Below are 19,723 nucleotides of genomic sequence, written 5' to 3' on the forward strand. Positions count from 1 at the left end.
TAGAAGTGTTGTATAGGGGACTGGGTCTGTAATTGATTATTGGACGGATGGGAATGTTAGTTTTGTGAATTTTAGGGAGTGCTTTGGCAGTGGGTAGTCCTGGGTTCATGTTTATTAATATAGTTTTTTCTTGATCTGTGAGGAGAAAGGAAGCGTTTTTTAAAGTATGTTTGAGTAGGCGTTGGATTTTTGTGGTTGGGTCTTTTTTTACTATAGAAAAAGAAGGGTCACTGAAAAAGTTTTTGGTTTTATCTAAGTAGTCAGTTTTATCCATTATGACAGTAGTGTTGCCTTTATCAGATTTGGTGATAATGAGGTTATTGTCATTGATTTTCTTTTTAAGATCTGAAATGATTTTATTATCTTTAATTAAATTATTAATATTATTATTATTATTATTATTATTATTATTATTATTATTAAGAGAAGTGTTTGTTATTGTTAATGAAGACTTTTTCGAGTTTGCTTTTTACTTCATATCTAATTTCATCTTGTACATCTGTTGGCAATGTCAGCGCACAGGGCAAGTGGGTGCATACGGGTTAATGATTGTTTTGAAGACCCATGTTATGAATAGAAGTTATTTGCCCAGAAATACAGTGAAGCAAGAGCTGAAATGAATGTTAAAATTGTTAACACTGTATACGAACAGCCTTATTTCTTTCATATTTATTTTAAAACAGATGTTTACTTTTGTGTCATCCCGCAACTTTGATTCCAAATGAGATAGTTTGTTTCAAAAGTGGACAATTACATGGATGTTTGTATCAAAAATAGACAAAAGCCAATCTTAGTTTCAAAAATGGACATTGTCATATTTGAATGCGTTTTACATTGGCTTAGAATGAAATTCTTAAGTGTCGACCATGGCTTTCTTGTGCATAGGCTGGCAATACGGCACACAAACATTTTCACCCTCGTATCGGGAGGTTAACAGAGAAACAAAAATGTGGCTCTACTGAAAAATGAACAAAAAGGCTTTTGTCCATGTTTGATACCAGGCACCTCATTTAAGTGAGAGGACACATTAACATCAATAAAGACTGTTTACCTGCAGTGCTGTTAGGATATTTACCAAGGCTTACCCATATGTATCATGACAGTGTCTAGTATACTTGTTATTTAAGTGAGAGAACATGTTAACATCAATAAAGACTGTTTACCTGCAGTGCTGTCAGGATATTTACCAAGGCTTACCCATATGTATCATGACAGTGTCTAGTATACTTGTTATTTAAGTGAGAGAACATGTTAACATCAATAAAGACTGTTTACCTGCAGTGCTGTCAGGATATTTACCAAGGCTTACCCATATGTATCATGACAGTGTCTAGTATACTTGTTATTTAAGTGAGAGAACATGTTAACATCAATAAAGACTGTTTACCTGCAGTGCTGTCAGGATATTTACCAAGGCTTACCCATATGTATCATGACAGTGTCTAGTATACTTGTTATTTAAGTGAGAGGATGCATTAACATCAATAAAGACTGTTTACCTGCAGTGCTGTCAGGATATTTACCAAGGCTTACCCATATGTATCATGACAGTGTCTAGTATACTTGTTATTTAAGTGAGAGAACATGTTAACATCAATAAAGACTGTTTACCTGCAGTGCTGTCAGGATATTTACCAAGGCTTACCCATATGTATCATGACAGTGTCTAGTATACTTGTTATTTAAGTGAGAGAACATGTTAACATCAATAAAGACTGTTTACCTGCAGTGCTGTTAGGATATTTGCCATGGCTTGCCCATATGTATCATGACAATGTGTAGTGTATTTGTTATTTAAGTGAGAGGATGCATTAACATCAATAAAGACTGTTTACCTGCAGTGCTGTCAGGATATTTACCAAGGCTTACCCATATGTATCATGACAGTGTCTAGTATACTTGTTATTTAAGTGAGAGAACATGTTAACATCAATAAAGACTGTTTACCTGCAGTGCTGTCAGGATATTTACCAAGGCTTACCCATATGTATCATGACAGTGTCTAGTATACTTGTTATTTAAGTGAGAGAACATGTTAACATCAATAAAGACTGTTTACCTGCAGTGCTGTTAGGATATTTGCCATGGCTTGCCCATATGTATCATGACAGTGTCTAGTATACTTGTTATTTGAGAGGACACATTAACATCAATAAAGACTGTTTACCTGCAGTGCTGTCAGGATATTTACCAAGGCTTACCCATATGTATCATGACAGTGTCTAGTATACTTGTTATTTAAGTGAGAGAACATGTTAACATCAATAAAGACTGTTTACCTGCAGTGCTGTCAGGATATTTACCAAGGCTTACCCATATGTATCATGACAGTGTCTAGTATACTTGTTATTTAAGTGAGAGAACATGTTAACATCAATAAAGACTGTTTACCTGCAGTGCTGTCAGGATATTTACCAAGGCTTACCCATATGTATCATGACAGTGTCTAGTATACTTGTTATTTAAGTGAGAGAACATGTTAACATCAATAAAGACTGTTTACCTGCAGTGCTGTTAGGATATTTGCCATGGCTTGCCCATATGTATCATGACAGTGTCTAGTATACTTGTTATTTAAGTGAGAGAACATGTTAACATCAATAAAGACTGTTTACCTGCAGTGCTGTCAGGATATTTACCAAGGCTTACCCATATGTATCATGACAGTGTCTAGTATACTTGTTATTTAAGTGAGAGAACATGTTAACATCAATAAAGACTGTTTACCTGCAGTGCTGTCAGGATATTTACCAAGGCTTACCCATATGTATCATGACAGTGTCTAGTATACTTGTTATTTAAGTGAGAGAACATGTTAACATCAATAAAGACTGTTTACCTGCAGTGCTGTCAGGATATTTGCCAGGGCTTGCCCATATGTATCATGACAATATGTAGTATACAGTATTACCCCGCATTTATGTTCCTGGCTTTTACATTTTCCCGTCATTCACAACATTTTTTTGTTGGTCTCCTGAGATTTCCTATGCTCACAATGTATTAAAATCCTCAAATTTACATTTGCAACATTTTATGCTTCCCGCCATTTACACCACGACAGGCCTTTCGAGAGGAAAAAATTTGAGGTAAAATAGTGTCGCGACTAACCTTAAACGCCTTAAGTAACCATGGCATGATGACCAAATCAAACAACCATGGTCTATAATAACTCTTAGAACTCTCAGTATTGAACTTCCGCTTAACCAACGCAGCGTATTCTTTGATATCAGGTGTTTTCCACAGCGTCCTAAACCTTATTTTCAAATCCAACAACGAGTTGAATTAACTCTCTAAATCTCACAAGTGCAAGTGAACAAACACCCAATAGAAATCAAAAACATGTATAATACCACACATACAGTTTCTGAGTAATGGCAAAATGCAGAGCCCAACAAAACCACAAAGGAGAAGAAGAAGAAGAACGAGATATCAGGTGTTTGCTTTATTGCTAAGTACAGTATAAGCCACAAGAAGGAGACGTTATCAAGGGATTCAGTGTTTGTGTTGCCCGAGTTCGTTATTTCACAGTTAATGTTATACACTTGCGTTTGTTGTTGGAGTTGTTAAAGTTATTGTCGATGATTCGCCACATTCATTTTTATTGTTTGTTACTTTTTTTTCTTGTTTTGTGAGTCAGCGGTCAAAGTGAATCACCACGATCTTCCTTTCCTGTCTTGTATATCTGTTAATCCTTCTTTGTTATTGCTTTATTGTTTTCCTGCTAATATTGGAAAAAAAAGAAAGAATGAAAAACTTTCACTATAGATGAGAAAGTTTGAATATTAGAAAAGGTTGATTCGTACCACGGAATACGTGTTTCATTGGCACGCTAATTGCAGCCTCCAGTATCCACGCTGAATACAACTGTGAAAAACAGAGGAAGCATTACATCCAGTGCTTCAGAATGCGAACCAAACTCCAAGAAAAGGATGTATGCGTCATACTCCAAATACAAGAAAATGGAAGAAATTGTAAAAAGTTGGTCTGAAACTTCAAGTGCCACAGGCATACCAATTGATGGTGTGCTCTTAAGGGAAAAGGTGCTTAAAGTGGCAAACATTCGATTTAGGAAAAGGTATAACCTAACCTATAAAACTGTTTGTGTGGAATCTAATGCAGTTAGTGATGAAACTGTGGAAAAATGGATCGATAGAAGATTGCAGGAGCTGACCAAGGATTACGAACCCAGGAACATTTTTAACCTAGATGAACCTGGACTGTTTTTCAATGTGTTGCCCAGCCAGACTTTGGCATTCAAAGGAAATAAATGGCATGGTGGGAAACACAGCAAGATGATGCTCAAAGTGATGTTGGGAGTCAATGCTGATGGCTCGGAGAAGCTCCACCGCTATGTGATAGGGAAATCTAAAAAGCCTTGTTGATTCAAGAATGTGCGATCATTACCTACTGCCTAAGATGCCAACCATAAAGCTTGGATTGACCTCAGATCTTTTCCGACAGCAGTTAAATACTCTGGATAATAATAATAATAATAATAATAATAATAATAATAATAATAATAATAATAATAATAATAATTAATCATATGACCTCAGCTACCGTGTGCAGACATTTCAATTTGACGCCATCTGGCTGTCTGCTCGTCAATTTCGACGTTCCGTTTTACTCTAGACCCCCACTAGATGGCAGACCGAGTAAACAGAAACTCTCTTGGGTGTCTATGGCTGAGATTTAATGAATTTTGTCGGGTAAACACCAAATGTGTCACCAGAGATCTTTTACATGCTGACATCGTACGACATGGAGTGTCGAATGGACTTTTTTCCGCCCTTCAAAAATCCGACTACCTCTGCCGGGTTTGAACCCGCTATCTTGGGATCCGGAGGCCGACACTCTACCGCTGATCCACAGAGGCAGCTAATACTCTGGATAAAAAAATGGGTACGCAAAATAGGAAGATCCTTCTTTTCATCGGCCGTTGTCCTACATATCCTGTGGATGTTAATTTGAGGAATGTGCAGTTAGAATTTCTGCCTGCTAACTGCACAAGTAAGCTACAACCTATGGATGTAGGGGTTATTCACCCTTTAACACGTTCAGTACCTGCTTCTGAGCGGGAGACTTGAATGCCTGGACCAGCCATTTTCATGCCTGCCCTCTTGACGTGCATTGCTTAATAAATTTTACCATTACTCCTGAACTATAAATGTTAGAAAAATGATACTTTGTGCTAACCTCTATTGAATATTTTGGGTGTGATATCTGGCGTCACAGGTTCCAAAATACGTCTAATTTTACACAGCCTATCTGTATTTTCGGCATAATGTTTACTGTCACTGTAGTGAAGAAAGGAAAGAATATGAAGGAAGCGTATTCGGAACATTGTTTTAGAAAATATCGGGGTATGAAAAACAGGGTGTTCGGTCCAGCACATTTTATATCAGGATTTTGGAATAATCGGTTTCCACGATTGCATGAACGAATTCTTCGTGAAAGGCCGGGGCGCCGCGCCTATCACTTGACTCGCGAATAGATTGGTCTGCTCACACACATACTGTTAAAATTCGTCATTCAGGAAAATACTCACCTAACTCAAAATATCCTGCTCATTTTCTGTTTGAACGTTTACACCTGAATTCTCTCTAAATGATGGAACAGGTGGACAATAACTGGGATGATATGTATCAGGCACTTCACTTTCATTTATAGGCCCATTGGATTCGGGAATCGGAATTTCCTCGTCACTCTCACTTTCACTATCTGAGTCTATTTCAGGAATAAGTTCATCACCAGAATCATCATTGTGAACAATATCTGATAGTTTTCTTCCGTAATGAACTTTGTTTTATAAGCCATTATACTACACTCGGTAAGAACGACACGCACTGCATTGGAATCTCAAGTACCGACTTGACACGCGAGGAAGTGCTGAGATATTCCCGCTAAAACAGCTAAGATAAACATGAGCCCAATCAACGCGGGGGTTATCTCAAAAATGTCAAACAACTTCCTGCTACAACCAGTAACTCTGACTAAGATGTAAGAATATACAGATGACGAATATAAACAACATTGCCTCGCGCGGAACATTAAACGTCTTACGCCGTCCACGGCCCGCAGCATAGGGGCAAGCTTAAACGTCTTACGCCGTTCACGGTCTGCAATGAGTTAAGTCACTTTATAGGAAGAACCTGGTGCAGCGAATTTTATTCCTTATGGATGCTGGAAAGGACCCATCATCATTTAAAGTTTCAATCCTGGATGCACTTCACTTTATTGCAAAGTCTTGGAAAACCGTGAAGCAGACTACCATCTCAAATTGTATCTTGAAAGCAGGATTTTTCAAGAATCATCACAAATCTCAGCTGCCAGAAGAAGAAGAAGAGGACCTGGTACCTTATGTATGGGGAATGTTGCAGTCAGACTGCACTACTGAAGATTTTCTTCGGGTAGATGATTCTGTGTTCACTGCAGAGGAAAGAAGCGTGGAGGCGTTGGTTGCTGAGCAAACAGCAGCCGAGTCTCCCACCAGGGACAGAGGAAGATAGTGAAGTGATGCCTACCAGTGCTGATGCACGTGCAACAGTGGATGTTTTACACAGGTATCTGTCATCTGTAGGAGGGGGGGGGGGGGGGGTGAAAATAATTTTCATAACCTTTATGAGCTTGAAAAACAAATAGAGGTCATAAGAAATAAGAAGTGTAAACAGAGATCGATTCTGGACTATTTTGGTAGGAAGCAGTGATTGCGCAGTTTTGCAGTTTTTCAACTGGAATAAATTTGTGTTAATGTTGTAAATACAGGTACAGTAGTAGCAATGAAAATGTTTCGTTCAGAGAAAATATTGCATCTTGGATAATTCTATAGCCATTCTAATAAAGTAACTACTGTATATTAAAAGAATATATTACAAAAAAAAATAAATGTTAATCACCTACCAGTAACCTTCTCCTGGGCAAAGGATGAGCAGAATTACAAAGACAGTGTAGTCAACAGTTAATACAGTACAGTAATTAACTTACATGGACCTTTATTTGAGGTAAGCACAGTAAATCGATTGAGATTGAAATACTCTATAAATTAATAATATACATTTGTGTAACATTTACCTCCTTTTCCAGAGCATTTTTATATATACCTGAACAAGTTGTTTCCCACGATTTACACTTTCCCCACCTTTTACACCAGTATCCCTTGGTCCCTTGAAAAGTGTAAAAGTGGGGTAATGTATTTGCTATTTAAGTGAGAGGACACATTAACATCAATAAAGACAGTTTACCTGCAGTGCTGTCAGGATATTTGCCAGGGCTTGCCCATATGTATCATGACAATGTATTGCAAGTTTGTCTACAGGTACATTCTTGATGACTTCGTGGAGCATTGCGCTCACAGAACCTGGAGTACCAACACCAATGGTATCACCAAGAGAGATCTCGTAGCAGCCAATGTTGTGGAGTGCTGCAGCGGCCTGAAATCAACATCTCCCTCTTGATCTATCACAGTCAATAACAACAAGACAATATTGCACAACAGAAGTTTGGATGTCAAATATTCCACTAATTCAAGTTTGTGCTGTAACAATGAACTGGCAAACAATCAATTTTTTCAATTCAGTCCTATGTCCCTATAAGTACTGTACCTTAATGGTTTTTGGAGCCACCAAGGTGAGTCTACCCAGCAGTTTTCTTTTCATCTGTAAGTCACTTTCACATAATTCAGTACAGTGTTTAGATTATGTAGTGCCATGACGTTCAAGAGAATAATAAGTTGACCATGTTTTGTGTGGTTAGTAAATCAGTGCAGATCTGATTTTTAGTTGTAAGCCTGCCAGGAATGTGCTAATTTATGTCTGAACGTGGTGGTCACTCCACAGTCAATATGGTCACAATAAATAGCACTAGATAATCTAAATGCAGCACTAAATTATGTGAAAGCAACATTATTTTTAAACTCTTTTGCAGGCCTACATGATTTTATTTCAAGGACAGAAGTATATATGGCAACATTATTTCAATAAAAATTAGAATTTTCCAGAAGATCTGTGTGGAGCTTCCATGATTCCTTGGTGTACTGTGTTCACATTATAAGCTTGGAAGCATTACAGTAATGAGAACATTAGAACTGTAATTTTAATAATATGTGTTGCTGTAGTATGGATGTTTTTATTGTTTGTGATAGCTGATGAAGAGAAAGGTCCTTTCTCGAAACATGTAAAACAACTTTGTATTAAGCATCGACAGGATGGACCCAATAAAGACCCCACGAGTATTATAATTGATGCAACAAGCGTAAACATCCACAGACATATCTACGCACCTTTACACTAAAGCCTACATCCCCAGAAATTGCCTCTCAGGTGTCAAATCCAAACCGGGTACGGCTCATATGTACACTGCCAGCCAAAACATATGTACCCACGCAAATATGTTTAATGACAGAATATATTATTGTAACCAAGTTTCGAAGGTTTTCGAGCAACGGCGACGTGTTTATGTTCAACGTTCAGCATCGGGTTGTTTCATATTCAGTGGAGTTGGCAGACTGCAGCAAATCAAAAACGCCTACCAATTCCATCCTATTCCGTTATGCTCTTCCGTCTGGCCAGCAACGTGAGACACACTTCTCACTATTGCATGAATTATCCGCAAAACAAACAAAACTCTGGGGAATTGTTTTTAATAGAATGCCCCCCTCCCCCCTAATCCCCAGACTTAAATCCAATTGAGCTGCTGTGGGAAGTTGGATTGGCAAGATCGAAGAGAGTGTCCATCATCGGAAAAGCTGTGGGACATCTTGCAGAATGCCTAGCAAAGTATACCTGCATCAATGTTAGAAAAACTTGTTCTGAGAATGCCGAGAATAGGCAATTTTTTTTTTTTTTTTTTTTTTTTTTTTTACCATGCACCGACACAGTTAAGTCTTATGGCGACGATGGGATAAGAAAGGTTTAGGAATGGGAAGGAAGCGGCCGTGGTCTTAATTAAGGTTCAGCCCCAGCATTAACTGGTGTAGAAATGGGAAACCACGGAAAACCATCAAGGCTGCCACTATCTCTAGGATGCAAGCTCACAGCTGCGCGCAACTAACCGCATGGCCAATCACCCGGTGAGAATAGTTAAAAGTGTACTTACAGCAAAGTGAGGTTTCTTTGATGAGAAGAGAGTTTGATGTGTTCTGGTGATCTGTGGGAGTAAATGTGTACATACTGTCTATTTCTTGCTGAGGTGTAATGTAAAAACATAGTTTTATTGTAAAATATTAGTTTTATAATACATATTTGTCAATTCTTTGCATAAGTACGTTGTTTTTTTAAAATCTCAGTCCACTAAGATGGGCGTGGCTCATGGAGGAGTAACGTCACCACTTTTCTTCTCACTGTACATGAACGACTTATCTGAGACGCTGACCAACTGTAAATATCACCTGTATGCAGATGATATTCAGTTATATATTCACACAAAGCCTAATGACTTAAACAATTCAATCACTAAGTTAAACGAAGACTTAGCAAATGTTAATGACTGGACTAGCAGACATGGCCTGAAAATGAACCCATCAAAATCACCGGCCATCATAACTGGCACGTATAAATCTCATGCTAAAATACAAAACACGTCTATACCCAGTGTTATGCTCAGTGGAATACCAGTAACATTTAGCGATCATGTAAAGAACCTTGGAGTAGTATTCGATAAATATTTAAGTTGGTCGGAACATGTTACAAAAATTTGTCAAAGAGTATTCTACTCAATACATTCTACAAAAAGGATGAGGGACTTCCTTCCAAGAAACACAAGAAAAGTATTAGTACAGAGTTTAATATTTCCAATATTTGACTACGGAGATGTAGTTTATAATAATATGAGCAAAACACTTTCATGTCGACTAGAGCGAGCCTACAATGCTTGTGCCGATTCGTATTAAATATCCCAATCCAAACTCATATTAGCCCTTTCCTCTCTCAGCTGTCGTGGCTAAGATTGACTGAACGACGTAAATACCACGCTGTTTCCCTTCTCCACAGTATTCTGCAAACAAACAAACCAGACTTTCTTAGAACAGACTTTAAATACTTCTCCCCTTCCGATAGAGCTCCCTCAAGGTCATCCACACGTTCCCTCTTGTCCATTCCCATTCACCACAGTAACTCGTACAACAACTCATTCATACCTGCTACCATACGTTCCTGGAACTCAATCCCAGCTGAAATTAGAGGCATAGGCAATCCGAAGTTATTTAAAAGGAAATGTTTAATGTGGTACACAAATATGTAAAAAGTAGATTTTAGTAATGTAAGAATTTAATAATTAGCTCTTAATTATCAATAAGTATACAAAATTATAGAGGTTAAGTAAATTAATTTTAGTGATTTTTAGAAATATATGTAAAAATGATTTTATGTACATTATTCTGTAAATTGTATAAAGCTGTTGTATAATATGGTTTGGCATAATAGCAGGCTTCATAGCCTGAGCCCCGCCATATAAGAAAGGCAATAAACTAAACTAAACCCTTTAACAGTTCAATGCTTTACAAAGGATATTTAATATGACCTCCTATTCAATACATACACATCTCCATCATTAGGTGGAGTAATAATAGTCAAACATGTTTCAACTAGTTTGAGCCATCATCAGTGCTAAAAGGTTACCCCTCAGCGCCGACCTCTATACGTGGTATAGACCCATACATGGTTTCACATTTACAGCTATAGCGCGAAGAGTTTTGGAGTTATTGATATGCAAATTGTTTTGCTTCCAAGAAGACATTTTCGGGTTTATCAGTGTTGTAAATAAGAATTGAAAAATCGTTATAACGTAGTTGTTTTTACGAGGTTAAGCATCTGTCAGGTAAGTCGGAGCACTAGTAATCTCTGCTTTTTTTAAAAAGTCTGTTTGCTTCATTCTTTCCCACAGAATAAAATAAAGTTTGTCTTTTCACGTGATATTCTTTGCTCTATTTGAACATTGGGAGTGCGGTTTATTTATTATATTGTCTTTATTTCTCAGCTTGTAATATTTTCGTAACTCTCCACGAGCGCACTGTGTAGGCATCAGCTAGTGCTGCTTTCTGTCATACGATACCAGTTGTTCATGGTATATATCTCGCTTGAAAGACGATGTCTCGACCTTTTATCTGATATATGTATCGAGTTGATTTGTTTCATCATAAATGTTATTCCCCTCATTCAGTTTCATCCTGCTCCTTATGGTCTCGCTGCAGCTTCATCAGTCCGTGTGGCGTGCCGTGCTCAGCCGTCGTTTGACTGACAGTAACGTGCTTGAAATATTGTATAATTCACATGAAAGTTTAGTCGGAAGTAGTAGTGACAGTATGAGCAGCACTGATATTGAAATAGATGATGTGACAGTGGTAAATTATGACAGTGACGATAAGGAGGAAACAGTACTTGGAAATTTCGTGTAGGAGACTGTAGATAATTATACAGGTCAAAGGGAAGTATCCAGCAGTGAATTATGATACCTAAATTCTCTAATAATATTCACACAGGTCACAGAGATAAATATTGAACATTTACCTTCTCGGGTTCAGCTGGTGAAAGGTTTGTTTACAAAATACGCTCGCTCTAGCGGGGAAAGAAATATTCAAGGCCGGCGCCCATCAGATAATACTGTTCCAAGGTTACAGGAAAGACATTTTATCAGGAAATTAGCACCAAAGACTGAGAAATCCAAACCTCAGAGACGTTGTTTCGTGTGTTCAAAACATGACGAAAAGAAGACGTCAGTGTACTGCTGCCAGGAGAGTGACGTGGGTCTCTGTCTCGAAGAGTGCTTTGAACACTATAACACGGAACTAAATTACTAACGAAACGTGAAACAATTATGTAATTATCTGCATGTACTTAGTTCTGTCATAACGAATTCCAAATTTCGTGAATATCGGGCTACTCTTATACTTGTAGTAACACTCTAAGTGAATCAATGTATTTCCGTCGCGCGTACTTAAAATCTCATCCGGCCGCGGGGTAGGAAGCTCTTTAAATGGCTGCGGCGCTGAGGGGTTAAAGTTACTTACATAATTGATGCTAAAAAATGTGTAAAATCATAATGAAGGAGAGAACTATGGAAAATTAAATGTCTGTAAAGAATAGTTAAAAAGGACCCAAATCAGAGAATTAAACAATTACTCAAACAGACCCTAAAGAACACCCCGTACCAATTTACAAACCAAGAAAAAACAAAAATAATCATGAATCCAGGTCTTCCCACTGAAATAGCCCATCCTAAAATACACAAGACCAGCGTCCCCATTCACCCGATCATCAACTACAGACCAACAAGGCCCTTTATACAACATATTATCTCAGTTCATCCAAAAGTTTTTGAGGAAGAATTACCAATTTAGGTCCAGAAAATCCATTAAAACACTACAGATCTAATTGATAAATTAATAAAGTTAAATATCCAACCCCATCACTCCCTTCATTCTTTTGATATTGTAAATATCTATCCCAGCATACAAGTATAAAAAGTATACCCTATTATCAAAAATAATGTAAATACAGCCATTAAAGTAAATTAGAAATCCAGGATTTCATGTCCATTCTAAAATTAGTTGCAAATAACAATTTCTTCACTTTTGATAACATCATCTATCAACAGCAAGGTTTGGCAGAAATCTACCTAGATTTTCTAGAACATACTAAAATTGACAACAAAAACTTCAACAATATTCTCGTTTGGGCTAGATAAATAATATCTTAGTAATTATGGATGAAAAAACAGTCAACTCTGCTACCACTCTTCTTAGTCTTAATAAGGTGATTCACATATTAAATTCACACTGGAATCCGAAAAAGACCAAAAAATAAACTGTTTAGATTTAACCATCACCAGACACCCAAGCTTTTTAAATTATAAGATCTTCAGAAAACCCACTCAAACTGCTTCTACAATCCGCCAAGACTCAATACATCCACAGACTCACAAACGAGCAACTTACAAAAGCTTAGTTCACCGAGCCTTTACTGTACCTATGTCTAAAAAGGATCTTAAAACTAACTGAACACCACTTGAGGTATCGCAAAATCCAATGGTTACAATAATTTTTTCATTGAAAGAATAAAACAAATACAGACATATTAAGGAAAGAAAAACCTAACATCCCCTTAATCTCCCAAGAGATCTATAAAATACCAAGAGATCTATAAAATCACTAACATGTTTAAGAAACACAAAGTAAAAATAGCCTTTAAAACAAATAATAAAAATGCAGATATCTTATACAATTCCACATCATTTAATAGAATTAATAGTTTCTCAAAAACAGGAGTTTACAGAATCAAGTGTAATAATTGCAATTTTTCGTATGTTGGACAGACTGGGAGAAGTTTCAACACAAGATTTTCAGAACATATTAATGCCCTAAGATATATCAAATTCTCAGCAGTAGGTCAACACATGCAAGATTACAATTATAATGTTACTAACATAGAACAAGATATAGAAATCCCTAAGATATTAAACAAAGGCCCCCTACTTGATATAACGGAAAACTGTTTTATACTTTTAGATCAGTATTTCAATAAAAAACTACAACCTTAATGACATTTGAGAGAAATCCGACATTCTATTTGACCATCACATTATTATTTTTAGAAATTTTAATTTAACAAATCAAAAACCGATTTTCTATTCAATTCATGGTACCTTTCTGCAGCATTTACCCATATTCCCACACTCCTCAGCCCCGCCATAAAATAGCACCTTCTCACTTCCCCGTTCTCTCGAATCTGCCTTACCCTGTGTTTTCCCTTCCCTTCCCTTCCTGATCTTCCTTCCCTTCATATCAGGGTATGCAATACGTCCAACACATCGCAGCGCAAGGTGAGTCACATATTATATTTTTTAATTATTTTTCTTTATTTTTACTATTTGAAACCCTTTTTCAACAGCCCTTGTACTAATTTGGCTTATTATTATTATTATTTATCAGTTCACTTGTTTCCACATTAAACTGTGAATCTTCTCCTACTTTACAGAAATAATTTGACTTTCAAGCGTAACTTTCGCTTTCAGTTTTTTTAAGGACATTAAACTAGAAGAAGCTCTTTGGACATCAATGTACGATGTTTCTACACTGTTCACTGCATGTGCATAAATTGTTTTCTAAATGCCACTGCTCCATATGATGACTCACAGCTGTCAGAACTTTGTAGCGAAAGATACACAAATTTTCAAGAATCTTCGGCATCCAGATTGATCAAATTGAATCATCCTTCAACGGCAATTAAGTGCCTTACTTTAATGCAATTTACGTGTAATTTAAACTTTTATCTCCAATGTGATTGTTTCATCTTCAACTTTTAACTTTATAGCGTCAAACCACAATGTCTCTGCGATACATGTACATTAGATTCACAATTAAGTATTTATTTATTTTCCACCTAGTCGATACAATGATTGATCATCATCATTTCCCTTTATCCAGCTGTAGCCGGATAGGGGCAAATATGGTTCCTCTCCATTTTCTTCGGTCTTTCCACCACTCCTCCTTCAACACTGTGTCCCAGTCCAGGTTTCTTCCTATAATACTGCGTTGGATTGTGTCCGTCCATCTCGATCGTGGTCGTCCACCTCTCCTTCCTTGCATTTGCATTTCCATCACCTTTTTTGGCATTCTTTCATCACTCATTCGCTTTACGTGCCCAAACCATCTCAATTCTATCATTCATTTTTTCCACTCCAATTTCTTCTCGGATTTTCTCATTTCTTATTTTGTCTCTTCTACTCTTCTGTATCACACTCCTCAAGAACTTAATTTCGGCTGCCTGTATTCGACTCTCATCCTTCTTTGTCATTGTCCAAGTTTCTGCCCCGCAAGTAGTTATGGGTACGTAATACATCTTGTACATAGTTTCCTTTGCTTCCATTGGCACATCTTCATCTCACTTCATACTCGACCCTGTTTGGACTTACTGTTTTATTTATCGCATTATACAATATTAATACGAAAGAACTTAATGATCAGTCATATCTCTCTGTCAGTTGAGCAGTAGGCCTATTACATACTAAACCTAATGACTGCTTTTGTTTGAATTATCGTCATCTTGTGCCGCCAACTTCCCTAGTACTGGCATTGTCATCATACTAAATGATATCAGCTTCACTGCAATCGAAAACATTTGAGATCCCGTTTTTTCAAAACGTTTAAAAATAGTTTTGTTCCCGATTATAGCATCCAAACAGTGAGAAGCCTTTCGCAAATAGTTTCTGGAGATGGTCTCTCGTTATTCCCAGTTGGTGAATGTGTAGCGGAATAAGGCCATGCTGTAGAAAGCATACAAACCCACCAGCTGATCGCTAGCATATGTTACGGAGTTGTACTTCCGAAGGTAATACTTTCTTTTGAAAACCTCATGTTCTCTACATTAATCACATCAGGATCTAATTACACAGCTATAACTAAGATAAGAGAGACCACTATCAAGCGCCCAGATACTACCAGAAGTGTCACGCAGGGAAAAAAAAATGAATAAATAAATAAATAAGTAAATAAATAAATAAATAACAGGAAAATTTGACGCGTTTATGGATAACTAAAAGTTTGGAGGTAATGTGTTTTATCATCATGATGATTTCTTTTGTTTTCACCATGTTTTTATTAACAAAAAGTATGATTTCTTTGGCATGTCTATTGTTTTCTTTGGAATAGTGCAAGTTGGGATACTTTCGCAAAAAACTGATCGGCATATCGACTTGTTCCAGTACCTATCTCGTCAAAGAACGAGCCGTGAAACATGCGTTGAGAAATGTTCAGAAGGAGGGATCTGATGGGAGGTTCCCGTTTATGATGGAATTTATTCCAGAATTTCCTGTAAAACTACAATGATAAAAAAAAATTAGGGGAACATATTTTTGAATGTATGCCATGCTCCACAAAACAATACCTCACACCCACGTATATTACCAACTAAACTTTTATTCTTTACCATTGAAGTATACAAAATAACATTGATGGATTTGTGTTCATTTCACAAACGGAAATGTCCAAATAGGAGAGAAAACAAAGTGATAACAGTCCTCCAGTGTGGAGTCTTATCACCGTTGGAGAGCTTCAGTATGGTGTATGTCCTCCATGAGCATTTATACACTTTGGCACTTAAATGGCAGGTCACATTGCGGTATCAGGTCCCATTCTTTAATGAGAGCCTGTTCGAGGTCTTAGAGAGTCTGTGGTGGAACAGGATGCCCACGAACACTTGTGTCAAGCCCATTCCGCACATGCTCGATGGGATTATAGTAGGGACTCACTGCTGGTCATTCTATCTCTTGAATGTCCAGTTCTCGCAAGACAGCTCTGGTGATGCGCGCTACGTGAGCATGAGTACGAATTCAGGGCCAACACCGTATGCAGCAACCATCACATGTTGTAGCAGTATCTGCTCGAAGTAACCCACAGTGGTAAGATTACCACGGACAATGACAAGATCCGTACGGCCATCAATACTGATGCCACCTCACAACATCACAGAACCTTGTCCAAATCAGTCGCCTTCCTGGACAACATTTGGCATTTAATGCTCACCACGGCGTCTCCATACACGTTGACGTCCATCACACTGTGTCAGGGGAAATCTGGACTCGTCTGTGAACAAAACAGGTCTCCACTGGCAAAGTTGCCAGTTGACATGGGTACAGGCAAACAGAAGGCGAGGTGCGCAATGTTGCTGTGTTAAACGGGACACTCAAACAGGACATCCGGGTTGTAAGGCCACTTCTCTTAACCTGTTCCTTACTGTCTGGTCAAACACCGTGACTCCAGTGACCCTCCTGAGGTCTTGTTGCAGTTCTCTGGCAGTTGCTGAATGTCGTTGCAACGCACAGATGGTCAGATAGTCGGTCTTCCTGTGGGGTTGTCATGTGTCCATGACCTTGTCCAACCCTATTTGTGAACTGGCCTGTCTCATTGTAGCAATTCCAAGCATTGAATAACATGAAGAAAAGTCCATCCTTTCTGGATCAAAGTGACGGCTCTTGCGAATTGAACCTTGTTAAGATGTCTCATGGGATGTGCTGGTTTACGTACAACATGCTTTAATGACCGCAGTAGTCTGTGTACCTCACAACGACACACGACGCATCGCTATTCACTTTGTTTTGAGGGGTCACCTGTCAGTTTTTTCATGGCTACGCCTACAGATGGAGTATAACTTCGATTTAACATACCCTGAGTAGCTAAGGTCAGGTATTCTGTATGACCATTGAAACACCATTTACGAAATTTAACGTTCACATACCAGACGTTACAAAACATGTTCCCCTAATTTTATTGAACTGTGTATATCTGGATGGTTTAGCACCTGTTTATATCCATTCCCAGCCATCTTTCTGGAGCCAGACTGCACTTCATCATCACTAGAGCCCGGATGTTGATGACATGTCATCTTTTTACTGAGCTGTCTAAAACAATGCTGAAGTACACAGAAACTCCGGCCGGACCAACCCGTCTTCAAATATGTCATTTTTATTTTGCTCTTTTTGTATTTTTTGCTATTTTTCCATTTTAAGAGCATTTTTTTAAGTATGGTAGATTTTTGGGTCATATTTTAGAGAAAACAGCCTTTTAAGGTCTTTTTTTTCCAATTTAATCGTGTCACAGCTTTATATTAGGAAGTTACATCTCTCAGAGTGAAGAACAAGCTAGTAGCTGATACAAGATAATTTAAAATATTGAAATAAAATATTTCAGTATTGCTATTAGAAGTAAAAATATATCTTGGATGCAGAAGGTTATGAGGTAGGTATATAGATGCTCTTGTTTTTGTCGCAAACCAGTTATTAGAGGAATGGAATGTTACATGCTCTGTTGACCACGGTCAGCTGTGGCAGGGTAGAAAGGGGAAGGGGTGGATATTCTGGTCTCAGTTCCGCATAGTTCACGGCGAGAGCTATTAGTTCATTGCCGCTTTCAAAAGGCCTAAAATAAAACCAAGTGTATTTAAGACAACTAGTATCTGAATTTGGTGACAATGTGTTTTCTACCGATGGGAGCATATTGTTTTGCAAACTGTGTGGAAGTAACGTAGCTGCTGAAAGAAGATTTACTGTAACGCGACATATTGATCGTGATAAACACATTTGTGCTCTTCAGCGTGTTTCAAATAAACCTGCAACTCAGCGCTTACTGCCTTCAGTTGCTTCGACTTCCGACAAGTCCTCACAGTTCAGTAAAGAATTGTGTGATGTATTTTTATCTGCAAATATTTCACTGTATAAACTCAACAGCCCAAAATTACGTGGATTTTTGGAAAAACATACGAATCAAGAAATACCAGACGAATCAACTTTACGTGAAAATTATTTCCCACAGTGTTACGAAGCCACATTAAACAAAAGATCTGAAACTCGTGGGAAGAAGAAATGGGTGTCAATCGACGAAACTTTAGATGCTATGGGGAGTTATATAGCCAATGTTGTGATTGGAACTTTAGAAGTGCATACAGCAGGTGAAATATTTTTACTGACTGCCGAAGTGTTAGAAAAGACCAATTATTCTACCATATCAAAACTGTTTGGTAGTGCTATGTTCCTTCTGTGGCCTGAGGGCATCAAACATGATGATGTACTTTTATTTTTAACTGATGCTGCACCATATATGGTACGAGCAGCTAATTCATTGAAGGCACTCTATCCTAAAATGGTCCATGTTACATGCCTTGCCCTTGGACTGCAGAGTTTGTGAAGAAGTAAGGGCTCTTTAACCCAGTGTAGACAGGCTTATAGTGAACGTTAAGAAAGTTTTCTTAAAAGCACCCTCGCCAGTCGCACGTTTCAGAGCTGAAGCTCCAGACATTCCATTACCTCCACAACCTATCATAACACGCTGGGGCACGTGGCTAAAAGCGTGTATGTATTATTGCAAAAACTTCAAGTTAGTGAAGGAAATAGTGCAGAGTTTTGACAGTGAAGAAGCTGCAGCAATAAAAATTGCCCAGGAGATGCTATCTGAACCAAACATGGAAAGTAGTCTGGCATTCATAAAATCAAATTTCGCCTTATTGACAGCAACATGTTGGAGAAAACGGGCGAAGAAATGGTCGATTCCATTTCCTTAATCAACCAGGTGGAAACTAGTCCTAGCAACAATCGCGGCAAAATTGCCGTGGGTATTGCATCAAAACTGAAAAAAGTGCTGGACAAAAACACAGAGTATAAAACATTATAAAAATCTCAGACATTCTTTCTGGTGAAAACTACTGCATGGATGGGATTGAGGAGGATTTAGCAGCAAACGACCTTTCTCACTTCAAGTACGCTCCGATCACATCACTTTATGTTGAACGCTGCTTTTCAAGATATAAAAACTTGTTGGCTGATAACCGCAGATCATTTACATTTGACAACATCAATGACATTCGTAGTGTAGTGCAACTCAGACTAAAGTGAACATAAACCTTTTGTTAAGTGCTAGAAATCTATTTATATTGACTTTTCAGTTTGAGCTCAAGATGTCATTTTTGAAATATTGGTGAGTTTATTATTATAAGATCATTTTCTCCATTTTATAGTGCATTTTTTCAAATTTTTAGGTCGTTTATTAAAGTCTGTTTTTGGAAATTTTAAGTGCATTTTAAAAACTTTTTTACGGCATCAACATCCGGGCCCTAATCAACACTATCACATTCAAACTCATCCTCACTGCCTTACAGCATTCTTCTTCTTCTTATTATTATTATTATTCTTCTTCTATCAATTCATATTTGAAGCTACTCAATCACCTAGACCTCCCGTCCAA

General features: G+C 37.7%; 1 protein-coding gene across 5 annotated transcripts in view; it reads right to left on the bottom strand.

The window, feature by feature from the left end:
* The window catches only part of Hmgcl (hydroxymethylglutaryl-CoA lyase), a 56,699-nt gene that overhangs the window by 28,348 nt on the left and 8,628 nt on the right, over positions 1-19,723 (bottom strand). For 4 of the 5 annotated variants that reach the window (XM_067153012.2, XM_067153009.2, XM_067153010.2 and 1 more), the window contains one exon: positions 7,242-7,430. The exons of the other annotated variant lie outside the window; for it this stretch is intronic. In XM_067153012.2, coding sequence (XP_067009113.2) covers positions 7,242-7,430 — 189 coding nt within the window. The remainder of the gene's footprint in view (positions 1-7,241; positions 7,431-19,723) is intronic. 5 annotated transcript variants of the gene reach the window in all.

This window comes from Anabrus simplex, chromosome 8, assembly GCF_040414725.1.
Source record: "Anabrus simplex isolate iqAnaSimp1 chromosome 8, ASM4041472v1, whole genome shotgun sequence".
Lineage (NCBI taxonomy): Eukaryota > Metazoa > Arthropoda > Insecta > Orthoptera > Tettigoniidae > Anabrus > Anabrus simplex.